General features: G+C 33.8%; 1 protein-coding gene across 10 annotated transcripts in view; it reads left to right on the forward strand.

The window, feature by feature from the left end:
- Positions 1 to 21,143, forward strand: part of MEF2C (myocyte enhancer factor 2C) — a 190,772-nt gene that overhangs the window by 81,300 nt on the left and 88,329 nt on the right. For 8 of the 10 annotated variants that reach the window (XM_083355897.1, XM_083355905.1, XM_083355898.1 and 5 more), the window contains one exon: positions 4,358 to 4,551. In XM_083355897.1, the coding sequence (XP_083212023.1) occupies positions 4,498 to 4,551 (54 nt within the window). In that variant the 5' untranslated portion in view covers positions 4,358 to 4,497. Of the gene's footprint in view, positions 1 to 736; positions 899 to 2,235; positions 2,444 to 4,357; positions 4,552 to 21,143 lie in introns of those variants that run through there. The other 2 variants (XM_083355901.1, XM_083355902.1) reach the window with 2 other exon arrangements.

Below are 21,143 nucleotides of genomic sequence, written 5' to 3' on the forward strand. Positions count from 1 at the left end.
CTTATCACTCTCTGTTTTACAGTTGAGATGGAGGATTCCTGCTTCAATTCATAGCCTCACACAGCAAAATCTCAATACTGTAAAGCTTCTCTTGAAGAATGTTAGCTAAACTTACCCGTGTTTGTTACATCATATTGCAATTCCTCTTTTAATATGCATGAAACATTATCTTCCGATGTCAATGAACATGTAGGGTTTTGTTGCGGTTCTTGTTTTTTGCATGTCTAAAGAAAACAGTAGAAAAAAATTTCACCTTTTAAAGCAAAACATTTTTATCAGATTTCTACCTATTCAAAGTTAGAAGCAGCTGTTGGTATGTGCAGTTAAATCAAAACAGGGCAAGGGATAAAAAAAAAGCAGTGACTATCTAATTTAATATACAGATAGATATTTTTTAAAAACAAAAACTCTTCTTTCCTAGTTGCTTCCTTATTTATAAATTAAACATTTACACTCCTCCATTTTGATTCTCCTTCTTGCCCCTTGGCTGATTTGTTCAAAAGGTCCTCTGTCTGAGGTATAGCAGCAGAACAGATTCAAAAATGTCTGTTCAGAGAAGGAAGTGAAGAGTTTTGGTTCCCATTTTGCACTTCTGGAACAGTTTAAGGAAGGAAGCACCTTTACACCTTTTATTGTTCGTGGTTGCTGACATCATCTCCTTCCCTGACCACTCAGTGCGTGTTTCCTGCCATTCTGTCAAGACGCTGCTGTGATACTGAGTGGGAGATGGACAGAATGTGTAAGAGAGCAGGCAGAGGAGAGACTGCAGTGTGTGGATTTGTCCACTGGAACTCAGATTCTTCTCTCCTGAGCTGTCTTTCCTTTTGCCAAATTATAAAGCGAACAGAAGTCCGCCAAAATGAAGTTCCTCATTTTAGCAAACAATCTGATTTTTTTTGTAAGTGTTTGGGTTTCCAAAAGGGGGAAAATGCTGAAGGCAGTAATTTTGAAGACTGTAACATCAACATTTTTAATGCTTTTATTTACATATAATTCTGTCATTGTTTTGGAAGATTTCTTTAATGTAGACCTATTTTGACAGGATTTCTGGAATAATTTAGTTTATAGCTAGTTTCGTGTGGTGCACGTTATTTAGGGTAGCCTAGAGCTTGTCTTGTTGTAACTTTTTGTTTTTTTGAGAAATGTATAGTAGGTTTTCAAAGGCGACCTTAAGTAGTTATCTACTGAAAGTTGATCTTGTAGACATTTCAGAAGCAGGTAGTCAATATACCTATAGATCTTTAGCACTATTAGAGGGTAGATGGCTCATAAATTGGCTATGCTTTTAAAGTTATCCCACAATATATTTATCAAGTTTCTTTACCATATAATTTAGCTGTATGATTGTGAATATTTCCTATATATAAATAGTAATTTCTGTTTTTAGTTCATGCATGCATATAAGTGTATTTATAGAGGTATTTTTCTGCTATCCTATGGGCGGCGGTGTGTGTGTGTAATTCATCTGAAAAAAAACTAAAATCCTACAGAGCCACTTTTGAGCAAAAAGCTATTCCTAATCTCTGTTGTTTATAACTGATAGAACTGTTGTATCTCTGAATCATGTGTATATTTCTAAGTGCTTGCGTATGTTCACATATGTATGTGTGAATTAGTGAGTGTTTACAGATAGAAACAGTGAACACACTGTTAAGCTTCTTGATCCTCCACATTCCTGTATCTGAGAAGCAGCAACGTAATAAATGGGATCAATGTTTCCTTTTTAAATTGCAAGGGTTATTCTCTCCCCCCATCCCATCATCATCATCTTGTCAACAAATTGTTGCTGCAAACAGGCACAGTGGTTCAAATTCATCTTTTAAGTTACAGTCATACAAATTCAGTGTTCTGTCAGTCTCCCTAGTAGGTTTATGTTTGCTGGTTCCAAGAGGTATTTGTGAAACTATTTTTAGAATATTTTTTATAGTTGCTGAATACTTGACATTGGGCTGTTTCTATTTTTCTTTTTCTTTCTGAAAGCTCGATATGAAATGTGGAACTGATAGTTGTGTGGGAGGGGCTAACCATGCTGCTGTTTTACCCTGGGTCTGCATACAAGTTCTTCCAGACAAGAGTGTCAGCATTCAGTGATTTCCCTTTCTCCCCCCTATTCCTCCCTTTATCATCCCCCGCCCAAGGTTTTTCTCATGCAGGCTTCAGACTCTGGATGTGTAAAGCAACTCTCATCCTGGCTAACTGTCACTACTTCTTTAATCTGCCCACTCTGACCTTCCACCCTCAACAGAATAAGATCATAGGCAGGCATAGGGCTGTAAGCCAATAGTGCCTCTGGCTCCACGTGAGTGAATGAAAGGAAAGGAAATTGTCCCATATGCATTTGCTGTGGATTAGTCTATGGGTTGTCTATGTGGTGGAGAAAGCCTGTTAAACTTCTTTGGGTTCATCTCGTACATGAAAATTACCTGGCTTTTTAAAATCAGAGGTAAGAATCACTATTTCGTATGGATGGGAGATGGGGAAGGGGAGAAAGGCTGATGCTCCCAAGAAAAAGTCCAGTCAAAAACAAACATGTTACTGTAACTGCCAACAACTCTAAGGGACTATGACATGTTCAAATGTATATGATATGCAATACAGTTTTAGAAAGCTTGTTTGAATTCTACTCTATTTCTGGATTATTATAAACAGATCAAGTTGCATTAGTTAAAATTGTAGAACTGTACAAATGGAACTGCTTCCCCAACATAATAGGCTGATTTGGATAGTTAAAAACATCAATTCCGCAATTTTTAATGCTATAAAGTAATAGTGCCAGCAATTATATTATGAAAACACTGTAAAATATAATGCTGATTTGCAGTATAACCTTATATATTTACCTATGAGTAAGCCCAGTGAATTCCAAGAAATTTGTTCTGTTGTAAGTATATTTAAAATTGCATCTTCAGAGTGTACAGAATGTGGAATGTGTGTGAAAGTAACACGTGTTCCCTTCAATTTCTGTTAAAAAGCCAAATATCATTCCACTAAGAAAAAGAGGAGAAATGTGGACATCAGAATCAGTTTTATTGCAAGAAAAAACGTACATTGATAAATCATTGTTTCTTTTTATTTTTACATAATTGTTCAAGTTGGCTGTTAGAAAAACCAGTGTCCAATTAAACAGAAAAAACAGTCTGCACATTTATATGCTTTTAATTAATACATAATTTTGTTATACTAGAATTGTGTATAAAATATTAAGGCTGCAATCTTACATGCTCACTCACCTAAAAAAGTCTTGACTAATAGGAATAGGATTTTACTGTTATATATATTTGAATATGCAAAAGCAGTTTTTTCCAACTTATGTTTAAATCTTTTCATGACATTTACAGCCAACTTTTAGGATTACAAAATGCAACTGAGAGATTTCTGTCTTTAGCTTTTATGTAATTTGCGTTATATTTTTATCTATACTGTAGTGGAACTCCATTGGTTTTTAATTCATAAATATATCTTTCATCTTTAGTTTATGTTTTGCAGTGGGTTGGATTAATATTGTGGCTTCTAGCATTTTTGTGGTGGAATATAAGAAGTGCTGCCATGTATTTGTGGATTTTTGGTGCAATTGTGACTTTTTACAATGTGGTTTTTGTTTGTTCGTTTGCAGTGTATAGGATTAGTACATGGAATATATCAACAACTGTTCTATTTATTGTGTTTCCTGTAGATGGAGATATATACAAATGTATTTAGGGAATATATACATACTAAACTATGATGGAAGGATGAATATTTTTTTCTTTTGAAATCTTTTTAAATGCAAAATAATTTTAAAAGATTTAAGAATCAGCTGACATTTGCCATATATCAAATAAAACATTAATAAAATAATGGTCCAACCTATTTGCATAATAAGAAGCATTATTATCTCTTCTGTTTTCATTCAGAAGTGAATTAGCTTGATTACTTAGCTTGCATAGGTATGGAAGGCTTCATTAACTCTCTGATTCAGGTAATTTTTCATTTTTCTGACGATGTATTACAGAACAGAAAAATGTGCATCAATGAAATGTAGGAGAGCATTCACTCTAATTGCTTTAGTGATGCCTTAAAAGGATTCTCCATCACTTTATACTTTGAATCTTTTCTTGTATGCATGAATGTTCTAAATAATTGTCTGTAGAACTAGAATGCCAAAGGTATTTAAGAAAAACCTTGACAACCCATCTGTCAGTAATTAATAATGATAATGCTAACCATTTTTGACTTCATTTCTAATGTAGTTGCTTATTTAGCAGTTCTACATGCTAAATGCATTCAGGACACTTGATAAAATACCACAACTAATCAAGTTCTATTGAGATTTTTGTCTGAGTAACTTAACTATTCACTTCTTTTGTGTACTTGGCAGGAACGGATGCAGGGGTCTGTGAATTGAATTGTGTAAGTGCTGAAGAAGGAGTCTTGGTTTGAGGAAACAGGAAAGAGGAAGGAAAGAGAAGAAGAAAATACAGAAGTGTAGGAACGAACGAAAGAAGAAAAACGGGGACTATGGGGAGAAAAAAGATTCAGATCACGAGGATAATGGATGAACGTAACAGGCAGGTAAGTTGAAATTTAAAAATCCAGTATCGTAAGAACCTATAAGGGCTATAATTGTCACATCTGCATTGCATCAATGGGACATAATAGTAGATCCTAATATGTGTTTTATGTGCAGACTTTTCAAATTCTATTGGACTATTAATATACACACATAATTATAAAAGCAAATTATTCCTGGAATTCATTATCTCATGAAATGATTGATACCTAATGCAATATTTTTATTAAAGTAAACCACACTGCATTTTATCATCCATAAAACTGGTTAGTATCTTAATTTGGATTCATCCAGTGATCAAGATAATTCATACAATTTGTACCATTTTTTAATGAACTGATTTTTGAAACTGTCTTGGCTCATATTATTATTATTATTATTATTATTATTATTATTATTATTATTATTATTATTATTATTTTGGTTTATATTGGATAGTTATATTGTTTAATATTTATTTTGTAATGTAAAATATAAAATGGTGGCATATTGAGGACTTGCTCAAATTGTTATTCTTATTTTAAAAAGTCCTTTCATGAAATCTGAGTGTGCTTATGATAAAATGTCAGCAATACATCTTGCATCAATACAGTAACCCTATACAGAAATTACTTCTTCTGGAAAAAATTAAATTATTGTTGTATAAAATTAAGGCTGCAATCGTTTTCTATGAAAAAATGTATAGAAACAAAGAAACAAAAATTAAAAGTCAATAGTCCATATATGCTGGCATGCAAAAAAAAAAAGTTTAAAATCAGCCATCCAGAACAACAACAGATGTGACTCCATGCATCTTCAAATACGTTATGGATATGTGCTACATTTTGGGTTTAGATTAGGTTTTGAAAATCTGAACATGTTCCATTTAACTCATTTTAATTGATTATGCAGATCCAGAGGTTTATGGGTAATTGTTTCTTTCCATTTGAGCCACAAGCATGATTTCTAAGTATTACTATTGCAGCTTTCGTAGCTAGATCAATAATAAGACTTAATCTCATTTTACCCCTTGGAGATCCCTATGCTGTCCTTAGATTCCAATGCAACCAGGGTATCCGTAACTAGCAGGCAGCTTTTTGCTTGTATCCCTCTTGCTGATCAGTTGCATGCCTTTTATAAATATGATGCAGTGTAGGAATAATTTATAGTTCTGATTTTCAAATGAGTCTTGTTTAAAATTTGAAAACACTGCAATTACAAGCATAACTTGACCTTTTCATGGCAGAAAATCAAGTTTCAAATAAAGGCAACAGTGATAATACGATAGATGCATTCAAAATCTTCTCTCTAGATTACTTATTGTTCTGGGCAAAATCAGAAAGCAATAAATTTTGTCAGTAGCAAAACCTCATTATCTGTTTTAATTGTTTGGAATTTAAATTTAAAAATAAACTACAGGCTAGCAGCGTTAAGAATATAGACATTGATAAATTTTCCCATAAGCCCTTTACTATTATGTCAAAATAAATTTAAAACTGGAGGAAATCTAAATGTCTACTTTTTTTAGGCAATAAAGTTTGCTTATACATCAGATCTTTGATTTTAGGCAATATTTTCAGATGGTATATTTTTAAGATTAGGTGTTTTCTGCTTTTACTGAAAAACTTCTGTATATTCAAAATACAGATATGATTCAGTCAAGAAATATTTGAATAAAATATTATCAAAAAATCAAAATGTCACATTTAATAAATATGAATGACCAGAAACAGGATCCAGCCAATTTCAGAATAAATTTAAGCCATTGCATTTTAAATCAGTTAAATTTAAAAGAGTTTAACATTGGTTCAATTGCAATTGCAAAATGTTCTGGATGGTTAAAGGGCATTATATTTAATTATATTAATTATTTCTTTATCATTTCATTTATCCAAATGATCTTTCTTGTCTTAAGTTTTGTTAAAATGCTTGCACAGTACTTTTGGCGTAACTGACAGAGGTGAAATTTGTTAAATTGGTTTTGAAAATGCTTAGACTTACTGTGAATACTCCATTCTAAGTTTCATAAGCAGGCAAACCTTTTATGTTCTATTAGTTTTGCTATCCATTAGAAATGTTGTTTCATAATTATAACAGTGAATGGATTAAATCAAGAGTTGGAAGAAATTAAATTATATGACTAAATTATAATATTTATTAGAAACTATGCATATGAATATATTTTCTAGAAGGAACTGCAGAATAGTGTGTAAAACAGAGCTGGAGCCTTCTACAGTCGCATTAGAAATCTTTGTTTCTCCAGTGGAGAATTGTTTCTCCTTGCTGGAGCCAAGGAGCCATCTTTAATAGAGGCAAATCTGGATCCAACCTCTCATTGTTATAAGATGCAAGAGTGCATATTAAATTCCATTTATACTATGTATCTCTTTCAAAAATATTAGAAAAACAATTTTAGAATAGTGTGAAACCCAATTCCTGATGAAATTGGGGGATTTAGGTTAGTCTTGAGATTTTTTCCCCTTCTTATTTCAGTGGGATTATGTGAGATCTTTCTTTAGCTACATAACTTTCTTCAGTTGCATAGTTTTTTTTTATTTAATAGATGAGTGTTAAAGATTTTCATATGCTTGTATTGGATATTTGCTTATGTTATAATAACAATAGCAACAACAACAACAACAACAACAACAACAACAACAACAACAACAATAATAATAATAATAATAATAATAATAATAATAATAATAATATTGGAAGGGACCTTGGAGGTCATCTAGTCCAATCCCCTGCTCAGGCAGGAAACCCTATACCATTTCAGACAAATGGCTGTCCGATATCTTCTTAAAAACCTCCAGTGTTGGAGCATTCACAGCTTCTGGAGGCAGGTTGTTCCACTGGTTAATTGTTCTAACTGTCAGGAAGTTTCTCCTTAGTTCTAGGTTGCTTTTCTCCTTGATTAGTTTCCATCCGTTCCTTCTTGTCTTGCCTTCAGGTTCATTGGAGAATAGCTTGATCCACTCTTCTTTGTGGCAACTCTTGAGATATTGGAACACTGCTATCATGTAATCCCTTATTCTTCTCTTCATTAAACTAGACATACCCAATTCCAGCAATGAGTATGAAAGGGACAAATTATCCTTGTGTTTTCAGTAACTTTTTAATTTGCATAAGAATATACACATAGGACCTGATAGTTTTAAAATTAGTATTTTGAAAATTGTTTTAAAATTAGGATTAGTTTTGCGGGGAATATTGTTAGTTGCGAAGTCATGTCCGACCCATCGCGACCCCATGGACAATGTTCCTTTGCCTTTTGGTACTGTCCATGGGGTTTTCATGGCAAAGATACTGGAGTGGGTTGCCATTTCCTTCTCCAGTAGATCACATTTTGTGAGAACTCTCTGCTATGACCTGTCCGTCTTGGGTGGCCCTGCACAGCATAGCTCATAGCTTCATTGAGTTATGCAAGCCCCTTTGCCGCAACAAGGCAGTAATCCTTAAAGGGGGTGGGGAATATAGCATGGCTTAATTTTCTTTTCAGAAACATAATTTGGTTGAATACATCCGTAATATGATTGTATAGACTTTGGTAGGCAAAAAATTAGAATTTATTCTTTCACTTTTTGGCTCCTGTTTGCCAATTTAGAAAAGGAGATACTTCTTTCTGTAACAGAAGGATTATGAATTGCAGTGCGTTTAAATGTTTGGGGTTCTTTGGTGATAAAATACCAATTGAGTATTTTGCTGTTTCTGCTTTACTCCATCAAAGCACAAGTGCATCACATCACAAGGCAGCATTTCCTCAACACATGAAAATATTTCAGAGTATTTTTAAACACCTACAGTTTTGATCATCCACAATTTAACATCCTCCATTCAATATTTTGCTTTAGTACTTTTTCTTCCCTTAAGTTATGCATGTCAAACTTGGTTTGACTAGTTTTTAAATAGAATCTGAGATTCTTAAGATTTCCAGGGTATTTCAAGACACTCAAAATAATGTGCTCACTGAATATTTTTTAGCAATGCTAAAAATAGCTATTTTTAGCTATTGAGAGCTATTATTTATTTATTTATTTTATTTGACTTATATACCGCCCTATTCCCATAGGACTCAGGGTGGTTTACAGGGCAATTAAAACCATACAATACAATATTAGTTATGGCAGCCAGTGCAAATACAGTTATAGAGATGGTATAGAGCAGGGGTCCGGAACCCCTGGTCGGTGGACCAGTACCAGGTCACAGCATGCCAGCAACTGGACCACAGAAACAAGGAAAGCCCCATCCACAGGATGCAGGCAGCGCACAAAACCATGCCCCCTCCAGTCCATGGAAAAAAACTCTCTCCACGTAACCGGTCCCTGGTGCCCAAAAGGTTGGGGATCTCTGGTATAGAGAATAATTCCAGGTAAGAAGTTTAAAAATCAAAATGAATTAATCTCCAACTTCATGCTGTGTTTAAATGTTGTTGTTAGCTGCGAAGTCGTGTCCGACCCATCACGACCCTATGGACAACGTTCCTCCAGGCCTTCCTGTCCTCTACCATCTTCTGGAGTCCATTTAAGCTCACGCCTACTGCTTCAGTGACTCCATCCAGCCACCTCATTCTCTGTCGTCCCTTTCTTCTATTGCCCTCAATTTTTCCCAGCATTAGGCTCTTCTCCAGTGAGTCCTTCCTTCTCATTAGATGGCCAAAGTATTTGAGTTTTAGCTTCAGGATGTGGCCTTCTAAAGAGCAGTCAGGGTTGATATCTCTAGGACTGACCGGTTTGATCACCTTGCAGTCCAAGGGACTCGCAGGAGTCTTCTCCAGCACCATAGTTCAAAGGCCTCAATTCTTTGGCGCTCAGCCTTTTTTATGGTCCAACTTTCACTGCCATACGTGTTTAAATATTTTCTTGCAAAATGAGTTTCCTCTATGATGTCCATATTCCTTTTTTAAAAAAAATCTTATCATTTAATATTGTAATACAATCGTATTTGCCATTTCCCATTATAATATGAAGTTAAATAATAGCACTTATTAATTATTAGTACAATTAAATACATTCTGAAATACACTAAGATTTACTTTCAACAGTTAAAAAAACTGCTCTTCCAGCATTACCAGAGAAAGTAGAAATGAAAGAAATTAATATGTCAAAATGACAGAATCAATGGGTTTCATAATCCTGTTGTTAGGGTCAAATACACTGTAAGAAAGCCATGCAAATAGTAAGCCATTCTTTTAAAAAAATGTCATACAAAAATAGAACTAAGTTAAAGGGAAACGTGCAAAACATGGTTTCTGGAAATCTTTGGAGTATCTTAATAATTGCTCTTGATCATGTGACTTGAGAAGATGAGGAATAGGTTAAAATGGGAGAGTGAACAAAATTTGGAAACACTGCCCAAATTCCACTCCCATAGGAATGGGTAATTTTTTTGAACATTTTTTTCTTTTTGATCTTCATCTTTCTTTTGCCAGCTTTTTCACCTAACAATGAACTTGTTTCTATTCTGCTCTGTTTTAGAGAATTAATGTGTTGATGAATAGAGAGAGTAGCAATCTGTTTATATAATTTATTTATAATATTCTGTTGGAAAGAAATACACAAGCTTTGATTATTTCAGCTAAAAAAATAGGTCCATGTAATGTAATGTAGAAAACCTACACTAACAGGACGTAATAGCAAGCAATGAAATAAATAAAAGAATCACATGTCTTTGTGTGTACATACACATACACACTATAAAACTGTAGTTAGAATTAGAATTAGAATTTATTAAATTTATATGCCGCCCTTATCCCTAAGGACTCCGGGTGGCAAGCACAAAAGAGTAATATCAGTTGTGAATTATTAGTTAGAAAAAGACTCTAAATTTTTTTTTGCCATAACTCCCCTACACTTTCTAGGCACAATAATAATAATAATAATAATGTTTCAGAACTAAGTAGGGTAGACAAAGAATTTTATGTCAAATATGTTACCACTTTGATTCTTGGCCCCTGTGATTTTCTTTCTGCCTTCCTTCTTTCTTTGGTCTGCTCAAAATACCGGGCCTAAAATTTTTGTTCTGCCATCTCTGACTTTCTATATCTCTGGACCAAAGATAGGCACTGTAGCACCCATGGGTGCTATAATGACCACGATACCACTAGATGGCATCCATTGTCTGTATATGTTTGGGTGGGGGCTGTGTTTGTGTTTGTAAAAAAACACATATTTAAAATGGTCAAAATTCCACCAAAGAGCCAAATTCCACAAGATTTTGATTTTTTAATTCAAATTCTTTCCATCTCTCTCTCTCTCTCTCTCTCTCTCTCTCTCTCTCTCTCTCTCTCTTACAGATATAGATATAATGAGCTGCACACAAATGCTGTCAGTAGATAAATAAATCTTAGCATTTGGAACTATAAGTGGCCATCATGTGATTACAGCTTAGACTTAATATAAATTTATATTTACTTTTTTTGTTGACATTGCTGCTTTATGAAGTGAAGAAAAGAGAATCAGTATCACTCTTACTGAAATGTCAAGTCTTTTTTTTTAATTCAAGACTGCTGCTTAAGACCTCTCTTCATGGATAAGAAATGTTGAGAGAATTTTTTGTTTCTTTGTTTTAGTGTTCCAAATAAAGCCAGAACTTTCTTTAAAAAATACCTGGGTAGTGGCATACCAGTTAAAAAAAGCTGTTAAAATAATGCTATATTTTCTGGATTTAAAGGAAGTATAACTTTGCCTGACCTAGATTTTTAGCTGCTTTGAGACACTTCTGTGTGTTAGCCTCATATGCATAAGTTGTTTAACACTTCAGATCTATAAGATTTTTGGTTTTGGACCACAATATATTAAAATGTATTATTATAAATAAGAATGGTGGAGATGATATTTCTGGTGATAATGAGGATGAGGATGATGCAGTGACGACAACAACCTATTATTGCTTGGGAGCATTTTAATAATTTATTGTTTTACTGAAGTTGCTTCCCTGTAAAAAAGTTTGGAAATGTGGAAAGAGATATATTCAAATTTTGGATGTCTAAAATTTTTATAAACACCTGAAATCAATGATAGCATTGTCAATAATGTTAAGGAAATATTTATCATATTTATTTATCTGATTAATATTAAGTTGCCTTATCCTGCAGCAATGGTACCCCTGCCCTGCCCCCTGCCTCACCTCACCTCCCAGGACCAGCCTCCTGTCCACCATCCCAACCGCCAGAGCCCCCTGGATCTCCCCCAACCCTGCCCGGCCCTCACAGGCATCCCTCCCCATGAGCAACATCAAGGTGGCCATGCCCACCCAGTCTGCCATAACCACCGCAGCCACATCCATACAATGGGCTACACCCACCCAATAGGCCACGGCCACCCGACACCCAGCAATACATAAGTGGGTTTTGGGTTGCAGTTTGGGCACTCAGTCTCTAAAAGGTTCGCCATCACTAGTATAGGGTTGGACTAGAAGAAGACTTCCATAAGGGACTAGAAGGGACCTCTAAGATCCCTTCCAACTCTATTATTATTATTATTATTATTATTATTATTATTATTATTAATGTAATTTGCCTGTTATGAAAGACAAGATAAAAGATTTTTGCCCTCTACATCCCATTCATTTGAGAAGTTGAAAAAATAGATTGTAGAGCTAACAGCATTAGGTAAGGTGTTTTTATCACGTTATGTATGGTTAGCAGACATTCTGATTGTGCAACAATAATATTAAAATAGATTTTTAAATGTTTCTTTAAGTTAAAAGGGAGAAGATTGATATATGTATGTAGTGATTCATACTTGTTATAGTTTAGGACTGCTTGGAATGTGGAATTGTGGATGATTAATGCAAAGTTTTATTAATTGATTCTAGTACCTCTGAAACATGACAGTAGAAAGGCAGAGAATTAAAACAAAAAAGCTTCAGACATATGTGGAACACATCTAAAGAAAACAAATATCTATATTTTGACCCAGATACAGGGTGCTTTTTTTAAAAAAATGTTTTCCCCAAGCATGTCTCATAATACAATGAAACACTCACCCCACAAGCCACACTCCAAAAGTCAGGCATATGATTGGAAAAGGGAAGAATATTAAAAGAGATTAGCAACTACAAGAAATGGTCAGCAAAGGGGTTATAAGGTAACCTTTTTGCCAGCTGATTCTTCTTGGAACCTAAACATATTCAAATATCATATTTTAATACATTAGAAAATGTAACGTTGGGCCCGTGCATTGATCCAAATAATTACAGTGCTTTGATTACACAGAAGAAATGACTCTGGAATGGATATAGACAAGTTGCTGCAGTTTCATTTTAGCTCCAGTGAAGTAATAAACCTTGAATGAATCATGACAGGCTTGCTCCATGAATTTTACTGAGGCTTGGATGTCCTATGATACTAGTAGCATTGCTGAGGTGTCATATAGGATGTCTGCTTCTAGAAGTATCTTTAGAGCCAGGGCAGAAAATTCTCTCTTATTCCCTTGCTCAGCATTCTACAAGAGTAATACAGCTAGTGTTAATTAGCAGGTTCCTGATGCACTCCTCCCTAAATGATAAAACAATATCAGGCCTGTGGCTGACTTAATTAATCATATCCCATTGGCCACAGCGAGAGAGATTTAAAAACAAAAAGGCTCTCTGAATGTTGTGTCTTTGTTGGATTCTCTCCCCTTCTCAAATGTAGAGAATTCAGTTCGTAAGTTTGATTAATTTGCTGCGTAGCCATTTTAGCAAATCCAACATGTGTCAAGCTCATCCAGGAAATGGAAGAGGAACCATGCTTGTTGCTCTTCTTGTCTGTTTTTGCTTTAAAAAAGACACCCCTCCCCTTGTAGACAAAGAGATAATATTAAAACTAAAAAAGAACCTGATTCTTTCTCCCTTAGGTTTGTGAATATGGATTCACTGTATTGGTCCCTCCTGATCCAGCCTTGTTGTGGTCTCTGATTATCCCCCCCCCTTTTTTTTTTTAGTCAGAGTTCTGAAGTCAGTAATCAGTTTTATATATTTATTGTAGCGTTCTCTGACCTAAAGGCTGTAATATTTTTTTTAAAAAAAGTCAGGGTAAAAAAATTATCTTAGGTGCCAGAATGAATATGATGTTCAGTTGCTTATCTAAAATTTTAATCTCCCTCCATTTGGGAGAGGGTACTCCAATTCATTCTTCAATTCCTGTGACTTTTTTTTCCCTGCACAGTTAACCGATATCTGTTTCCAATATTATATGCATTATTTCAAAATAGAAACATCATTTTTTCTGTTAACTCTAGTTTTGCTTCAGTATAGTGAAACACAGGGTTCTGAAATTAAACAGAAAGGAAAATAAGGTGTTTATAATGACAAAAACCAAAACGATCCTCTGCTTTTATTTACTGAATTTAGAAAATGTGTAATTCTTGCCTTTTCCCAATGGTTCTGGGTGGCTTACAAAAATGAAATGGAAACCTCTATTTGTGACTGCTCTGCTGATACTGAACTGGGAGATTCGTCCAGAAATAAAGTTGATCAACCTACTATGATTCTAGGTATACGTGTATATCTTTATAACAATTTTATTATAGGACTGAATGCTATATACTACACTGTCAATAGTGCATACATTAGCTTCTGTGTTTCATTGATTAATTTTCTTCATGCAATCAACAACATGCAAAATATTTTTAACAAAATTAAAAAGATGGTTCCAAATTAATCAGGCAGCATATTTTCATTATTTTAATACAAGAATCTAGAAATCTGGGCAATGCCACTGTTAAAACAGTAATTCACTTGTTACACATGAAATAATGTGCCTTCAAAAATGGGGATGTATTCAGTTATATATATGAGCAATCTAAAAGTAATGTTTTTCTTAGCAGTGGTTGATTGTATTTCATGATTTGAAACAAACTCAAGCTCATTAATTAATTTTTATATATGTTTTTGGTTTTAATATTAAACATGTATATTTTCATCAAGAGAAATTAAAATGGTCAAATCTCGTAAGTGTAGTATCTTGCAAGTTAAATAGAAGACTGTAAAACAATATGCAGCATGTGGCTTTTCAGATGTGGCTGAGCTACAACTTCTAGGGACCCACCCAACATGCCATAGTGAAAGATTATGAAAGTAATAGTTAAGCAACATGAAATTATCAAGCAGCTTACACCAGCATATTTGCTTATTCACACACAAACACACATACGTGTAAAAAGCCAGAAGGCTTTGTATACAGATACAACAATCTCATTTTTTTCAGTCAGTTTACTATCACATATTAATGCTGACTATTTTTACATATGAAAATTCATGCTAGTAAAATATAATACAAGTTTCCATATTTTATAAAAATAACATTTTTTTCTGTACTAGTTCTGTACTTAAATGAAAGATGAGAATTGTAACTTGTTCTTTTTCTCAAACAGAATTTTTAGGAAAAAATCTTAATAGTAGTATTCTATTGCACAGTTGAGATAGAAGTTTTTTTTTTAAATATGATCTTATAGCTATGATTCTAGTATTTCTTTGTTCGTGCTTATATTCAAATAACAATTATCAAAATAAATATACTGAAAATTTAAGACATGCTTAGAAAAAAAACCCCATTTTTCATTGTTAGAAATTTGCTCATCTTTATTTATTCCTAGTGAAGCCAAATTCCAAATGTTCTCCTTGAGGTACAGAAATTTTGTTTGTTGAAAAAGGGGGTGCTAATTGATACCAGGATCCAGGGGCTCCATGGAACAGGAATCCTTGACTGATAAACTGTTTTGAAGCATAATTTTAGAATGAATTATATATATAGATTACATTGCTCTTAATTCTCAGTACAAAGAAGAATGTAAACAGCAACCATGTCAATGAGTTGTCAAAGACTAGAACAAGCAAGCCAAAGAAACAATTATGTCTGTCTTTTAAGGATTCGTTTGGAAGGCCCTCAGGGAATAAGAGCTGGAGGTGGGAAGCAAAACTAAAGTCATTGTGTGGAGGAAGAAGTTGCACTCTTCCTGTTTTGACAGGAAATGGAGACAAATGTGCTTCCTGACCATTTGCTCGGTAGGGAATGAAATATTCTCTGACCTTTACCTCATGAACATTTTAGCTTTGTTTTAACTAGTAAACATGTTTTCAACCCAAACATGTATTTATATTTGCCGAAGTGTCTTAGCATTTTGTGGCTAAAGTATAGTCTTATTGTTTATTACAATGCATCAGACAAATTCTTCTGCACTATCGTGTAACATTAAGCAGCATATAGTTTGTTGCAGAAAGAAAGTTTTCTTATATGATTCTCAAAACTATCCACCATGTTTACTTTAGGACTAACAAAATACAGTGCAGAGAGTGAAACAGAATGAAATATAATCAAAGATATTCCTGTCACGCAGTAAAGTTCAGAACTGCTGTTCTGAGGATCCAACTTGCAAAGAAATAAAATTGTTTTCAGATGTATTCAAGAAAGGGGATGCTAATTATTGTTAAGTTACTTACAATGCCAGTTTATATACCGAGTTGTCCTTTTGTCTGCTATTGTTAAAAGGAAATGTGCTTACAAAATATCCAATCCTATATTTGAAGTGTAAGATCTGTGGTGTGAAAAGTATTACAGTAAAACTGTAGTTTGATTAGCTCTCTTCTTCATTACTAGTCTTACATAGTTATAGTTTCATGGTAGTCCAGGAAGCTGTGCTCTCTTTTATTCTGCTTCCCAATCCTCAACCCAGCTCAGTAGCATATTTAGATTTAAGTTCGTTCAATCCCACTGAAGTTAGTGATACTCAATCATCTTAATATTTCAAATCTTTTTTTCCAGCTTGTTTGGGAATGAATGGGGGTAGTTCACATTAGAACCACAACTTGAAAGCATCTGTACTGCAGCTCCATTTTAACCAGTTGTGGATCAGCACACTTTTGTCAAGGACAATGATTCTGTTTTCAGTTTCTCTCAGTCCTGTCTTGTCCCTGTAAATAATACTGAAGGATTATAAGGAAAATAGCAGGAGGGTGATGAAGTGTCCTTGGCTGCTCTTTTTAAAGGTCCTTTCATTCAGTGGGTTCTATCTGGCCATGATACAAAAGAAGATTTGTCAAGGGAAAACCCTCCAGTGATGCTTCAGCTTATCACTGCTACTGAGCGTAATCATAAACTTGGATGCAAGAGAATCTTTGTTCAGACATGATTTGAAACACACAAATAGTAAAGGGAAGATAGAAAAAGAGATTTAGCTTGGAGACTTTTACTACAAGAAAACTGCTGACAGTTTGCATGGAAGATAATTGTACCTAAGTGCTTTAGACCAGCAGCCCCCAATCTTTTGGGCACCAGGGACTGGTTCTGTGGAGAGAGGTTATTCCATGAACTGGAGGGGGTGTGGTTTTGTGTGCTGCCTGTATCTTGCGGATGGGGCTTCGCTTGTTTGCATGGCCTGGTTTCTGGCTTGCCACAACCTGGTGCCAGTCCATGGATGTGGACTGGGGAGCCCTGTTACTTCTCTAGAAAAAATATGCAGAAGCACTAACAATTTTGGGCTGGAAAACTGAAATAATATAAGAGCTATAAGGAGTTTTGGGAGGATATTTGGTTTTTAATAGATATAATGTTAGACCCAGATGATTATAACTAAAAATGTGATTAACTTCATCAGGAGCAACAAATTCAGGTTTTTTTGAAGATATTCAAAAATCATTTTTTAAAAGATTTTTAAAATGTCAAGTATAATTAGCATCAAACTTGTCTATTATTTCTACATAGTATATTTGTATTTGTTGTATTTCCATTTCTATGTGCAGTGGAATAATGGAAAACTGTAGCAATAGATGTGTTAACATTAAATAATTATTCATAACAATTTTGTTAGGATTTCTAGAAAATCCCAGGATAAAAAAATTAAATAATCGCTTATTTAGTTTGTATGGTGAAATAAAAGGGGTCACAGCAAGCCTGTTCTTTCTTTGTATCTGTGGTGGATACCAACACTGTTATTATAAGAGGGTCATAATTATTTTGCCAGCTTACTAAATTTTTAAAAGAGAGACAGAAATATCCTGAGAAGGGAAAAGAGGAGGGACAACAGCCATAAAAGCAACATAGTTCTGTATCATAATTTATCACCACAAAAGTGGATGACGTACTAAGTGGATTTGTGGCTTTTACCTTCCACCCGTAATTTTTGCTCCTACACTAAGCCATTTACAGCTAGGAGTGGCACAGAATTTCAACTATAATTTTAGTTAAACATAAACAATGGCTAAATGCCATTCCTTTTTTGGTACCACAAATTGATGGGATGGCTTCTAGGTGGAAGAAGTCAATTTTGTCATGTTCTACAAAGTTCTGTTATATGCCAGAGAATCAAATCGGAAAACAGTTCATTACAAATAAACATTTTAGTTTGTCCATTTTCAATTCTTACACAAGAAGGATCATTTTGTATCTCTGTATTTATATTTTAGAAAAACTCGCTTTTTGTGAAAATATTTTATTTTCACTCAAGTTATTCACATGACATGTGAACCCACATTAGTTTTAGTACACATTACTCTCGCTAATCATAATCAAGGCACAAATAGCTCCAATGAGAACCCATCTCCCTATTCTTGTTAAGACAATAAAAATATAATTTAAAACTACTTTATACAGAAAAAAAGTTGCAGATAAATGTCTCAAAAGCAAATTAAGGATTATCTCTCGAAATGGGTTGAGAAATATTAAACCACAGTAAAGCAAATTTGGGCAGCTATTAACCTGAACTTCAGGCATATAGCAAATAAGTACAAGTAAAAATATTAAAACAATGTTATCACAACAAATAAAATATTAAAAAAACATTAAAAAGATTTGATAAAATATTCTCTCTGTTTAGCAGCAGCCAGTGAAAATCTTGCTAATTTCCATAATAATGTCTCCTTGTCTAAATTCATTAAATATTCACTTTTACATGAATCAGATGAAAATGATTTTTTTACCAAGAGGGGCTCCTGGTTATTTCCAAATGCTGAAGTTGGAGTATATCCATATAATATAATGATAAAATCTTCTATAATTTCCTTACAGCAAGGGTAGAAGCACATATTATATGGAATATTGAGAAATAGACTCTCTCTAGTTACTGAAGGCATTTGCTGGAATCTGAAATGCCTCTCAAAGGGATGGTGTTGCAACACACCTCAGATTTTGCTTTTAGTGTATTCCAAATTTTATTTTGTGATAATTGAAAATTTAAATTTAAGAATTTCAGCACCCTGTTTTTGAATAACAGATTATTGTACAGATTATTTGAATTTAAAAAGAATTCTGGAGAAAAATCAAAGATACACATGTGAAGGAATAAAAATGTAAAGCAACTAGAACAGGAATGTATTTGGAGATTCTCAGTCATCGAGGTCATAGTTGTCTCAAAGATGCTTTTTCCCAAGGCAACTGGACTTTTATGTTTTTCTTTGAAGACATTTCATTTCTCATCCAAGAAGCTTCTTCATCTCTGACTGGATGATAGGAATGAAAGGATTTACACTCCTTTCAGACAACTGGTCATTTGCATTCTTTTAGAGTCATTGAGGCTACCTGGAGGTTTACAGTATCTGTGTCATCAAGGTCACCTGATTAGTGCAAATGGTTATGGAGCCTTTTTTGGAACTGTTGAAAGGACTGTGTTGAGACTGGAGATAGATAATGTTGTATCCCTCCTCCTCTGTTGAGAGCCCTTTCAGTGCAACTACTCAGTTGATGATTGCCTAGCACCCTTGTCGCTCTTTAAGTATAGGCTAGTTTACTCATTGCGTTATTCCTATTGCAGTGACATCATTGCTACCATAAAACACCCCAACCTAATGGAGAGCTTTGGGTTTAATGCCAGATGTTGTTACTTGAATCCATGAGTTAAAACAAGTTAATTTACACAGATAAAAATATTAAACAATTTGTTGATTGGCACTAAACCTATATTATGTTATAATTTAATAGCTTCACCTATAACCATTGAAATAGGATATAATAAGTATAACAACAATAGTATTTTGTGACCTGTCTCCACTAGTTGGTGGCAACTAGGATATAAAGCAGTCAGCCACCATAGTAACTTATAAATTCAATTAGATATCTGGTTTACCAATTTTTAGGGCACAGGTTGATAGTAAGATTTTCATGGCTGGATTGAGATTATCTGAAATTATTATTAATTATACTTGAAAAGGCTAATTGCTGAAAATGATTTGAAAGATATTTTTAGAAGGCATGAAAAGACACTGCAGCCTTCTAATGCACTGGAAATTTTGCATGCAATATTCAGATACATACATACGTGTGTGTGTGTGTGTGTGTGTGTGTGTGTGTGTGTGCACGCATGCGTGTGCGCAAACGCATTCATTCTGATAACTATGGTAATGTGTAAATATGCTCAGCAATAGTCATAAAGGATCAAGAAGGTTGTACATAAGTAATAAAGTTCCAAATTTTGGAATCACTAAAAATAATGGGCTATGAACGATTTGCTGTTTGACTATGTATGTTTTGGGTAGTCTGATTTATAGTCTGTTCACCACAAAGAGGAAAAAAAGGTCATTGCAGAAAAAAATGTATAAAAACTCATTTTTATTCCAAGGACACAGAAACATTATTCTGTAATAGGGTTAAGCGGTTTAGTGCCATTGAAGTCTTTTGACTGCAACTCTCATCCATTCTAGTTTAGCACAACTAATGCCAAAAGACCATAGCAGTTGTTGTTTACTATTCATGGAACAAATTCTGATACCAAGGATTCAGTCCCAGGACATCTGATATCAAAGGCAATGAGAAAGGTTATCATTTCAGCATTTCCTGTAAACACTAATATTCCTATGTGGAATTAGATAATCGTCTTTATTGTTAAGACTTATTTGTGGAACTAAATATTACAGACAAATATGGTAGAAACAGGTATTGCTAGAGCTAGAAAGATATTTCAGGGTTTTCATGCAGATAATTTCAATTATTTAAAACTTTATTAATGAGGACAAAATCGCATATCTTCAGATTCAAGATGACTTGAACCGAGACAAGAGACTGATTTTAATTAATTAGTTGAATGATTAATTTAGCAGAGTAGAGAAATCAATGTATTATTTAAAAGTACATAATATTGTTTTTTGTTTTTATAAATCATACATTAAAAACCTAATATACTTTGTTTTAGCAGTTGAATAATAAAAAAGAAAAAATTAAATATCTTTCATGATACTCTTAATTTCTTAAGTCTTGAACTTTCACTAACATGAAAAGAATAGATTCATTCCTATGACAGCTTATTGTAAAAGTATAAGAAATTAATGATTTATGATGATACTATGCTAAGTGCAAAAAAGTCTGAAATTTTTAACTGTGAGGGGCATATTTTAAATGAATAGTAAAAATTATTTCACTTTAGAAACAGTGATGCATAAAACTAGTTTTATATCTTGGTGAACAATGGTAATATCATCATATAATGCACCCGGGGGAAATGCTAATGAATCATATTCTGAGCAATTAGGATTACATTTTAATCTTTTTTTAAAAAAAAGAAATAAAATGTTTTAGTAATTCTGTCATTGTTTTAAATTATAGCCTAATGAAAAGAAATCATTTGCAAAAGTCTACAACAAATCTCATGATGATTAGTATGTGCTATGTAGCACATTCATGTGGTCAGCTTCAATATTCAGAAAC

Source organism: Vipera ursinii (assembly GCF_947247035.1).
Source record: "Vipera ursinii genome assembly, chromosome: 2".
NCBI classification, from domain to species: Eukaryota; Metazoa; Chordata; class Lepidosauria; order Squamata; family Viperidae; genus Vipera; species Vipera ursinii.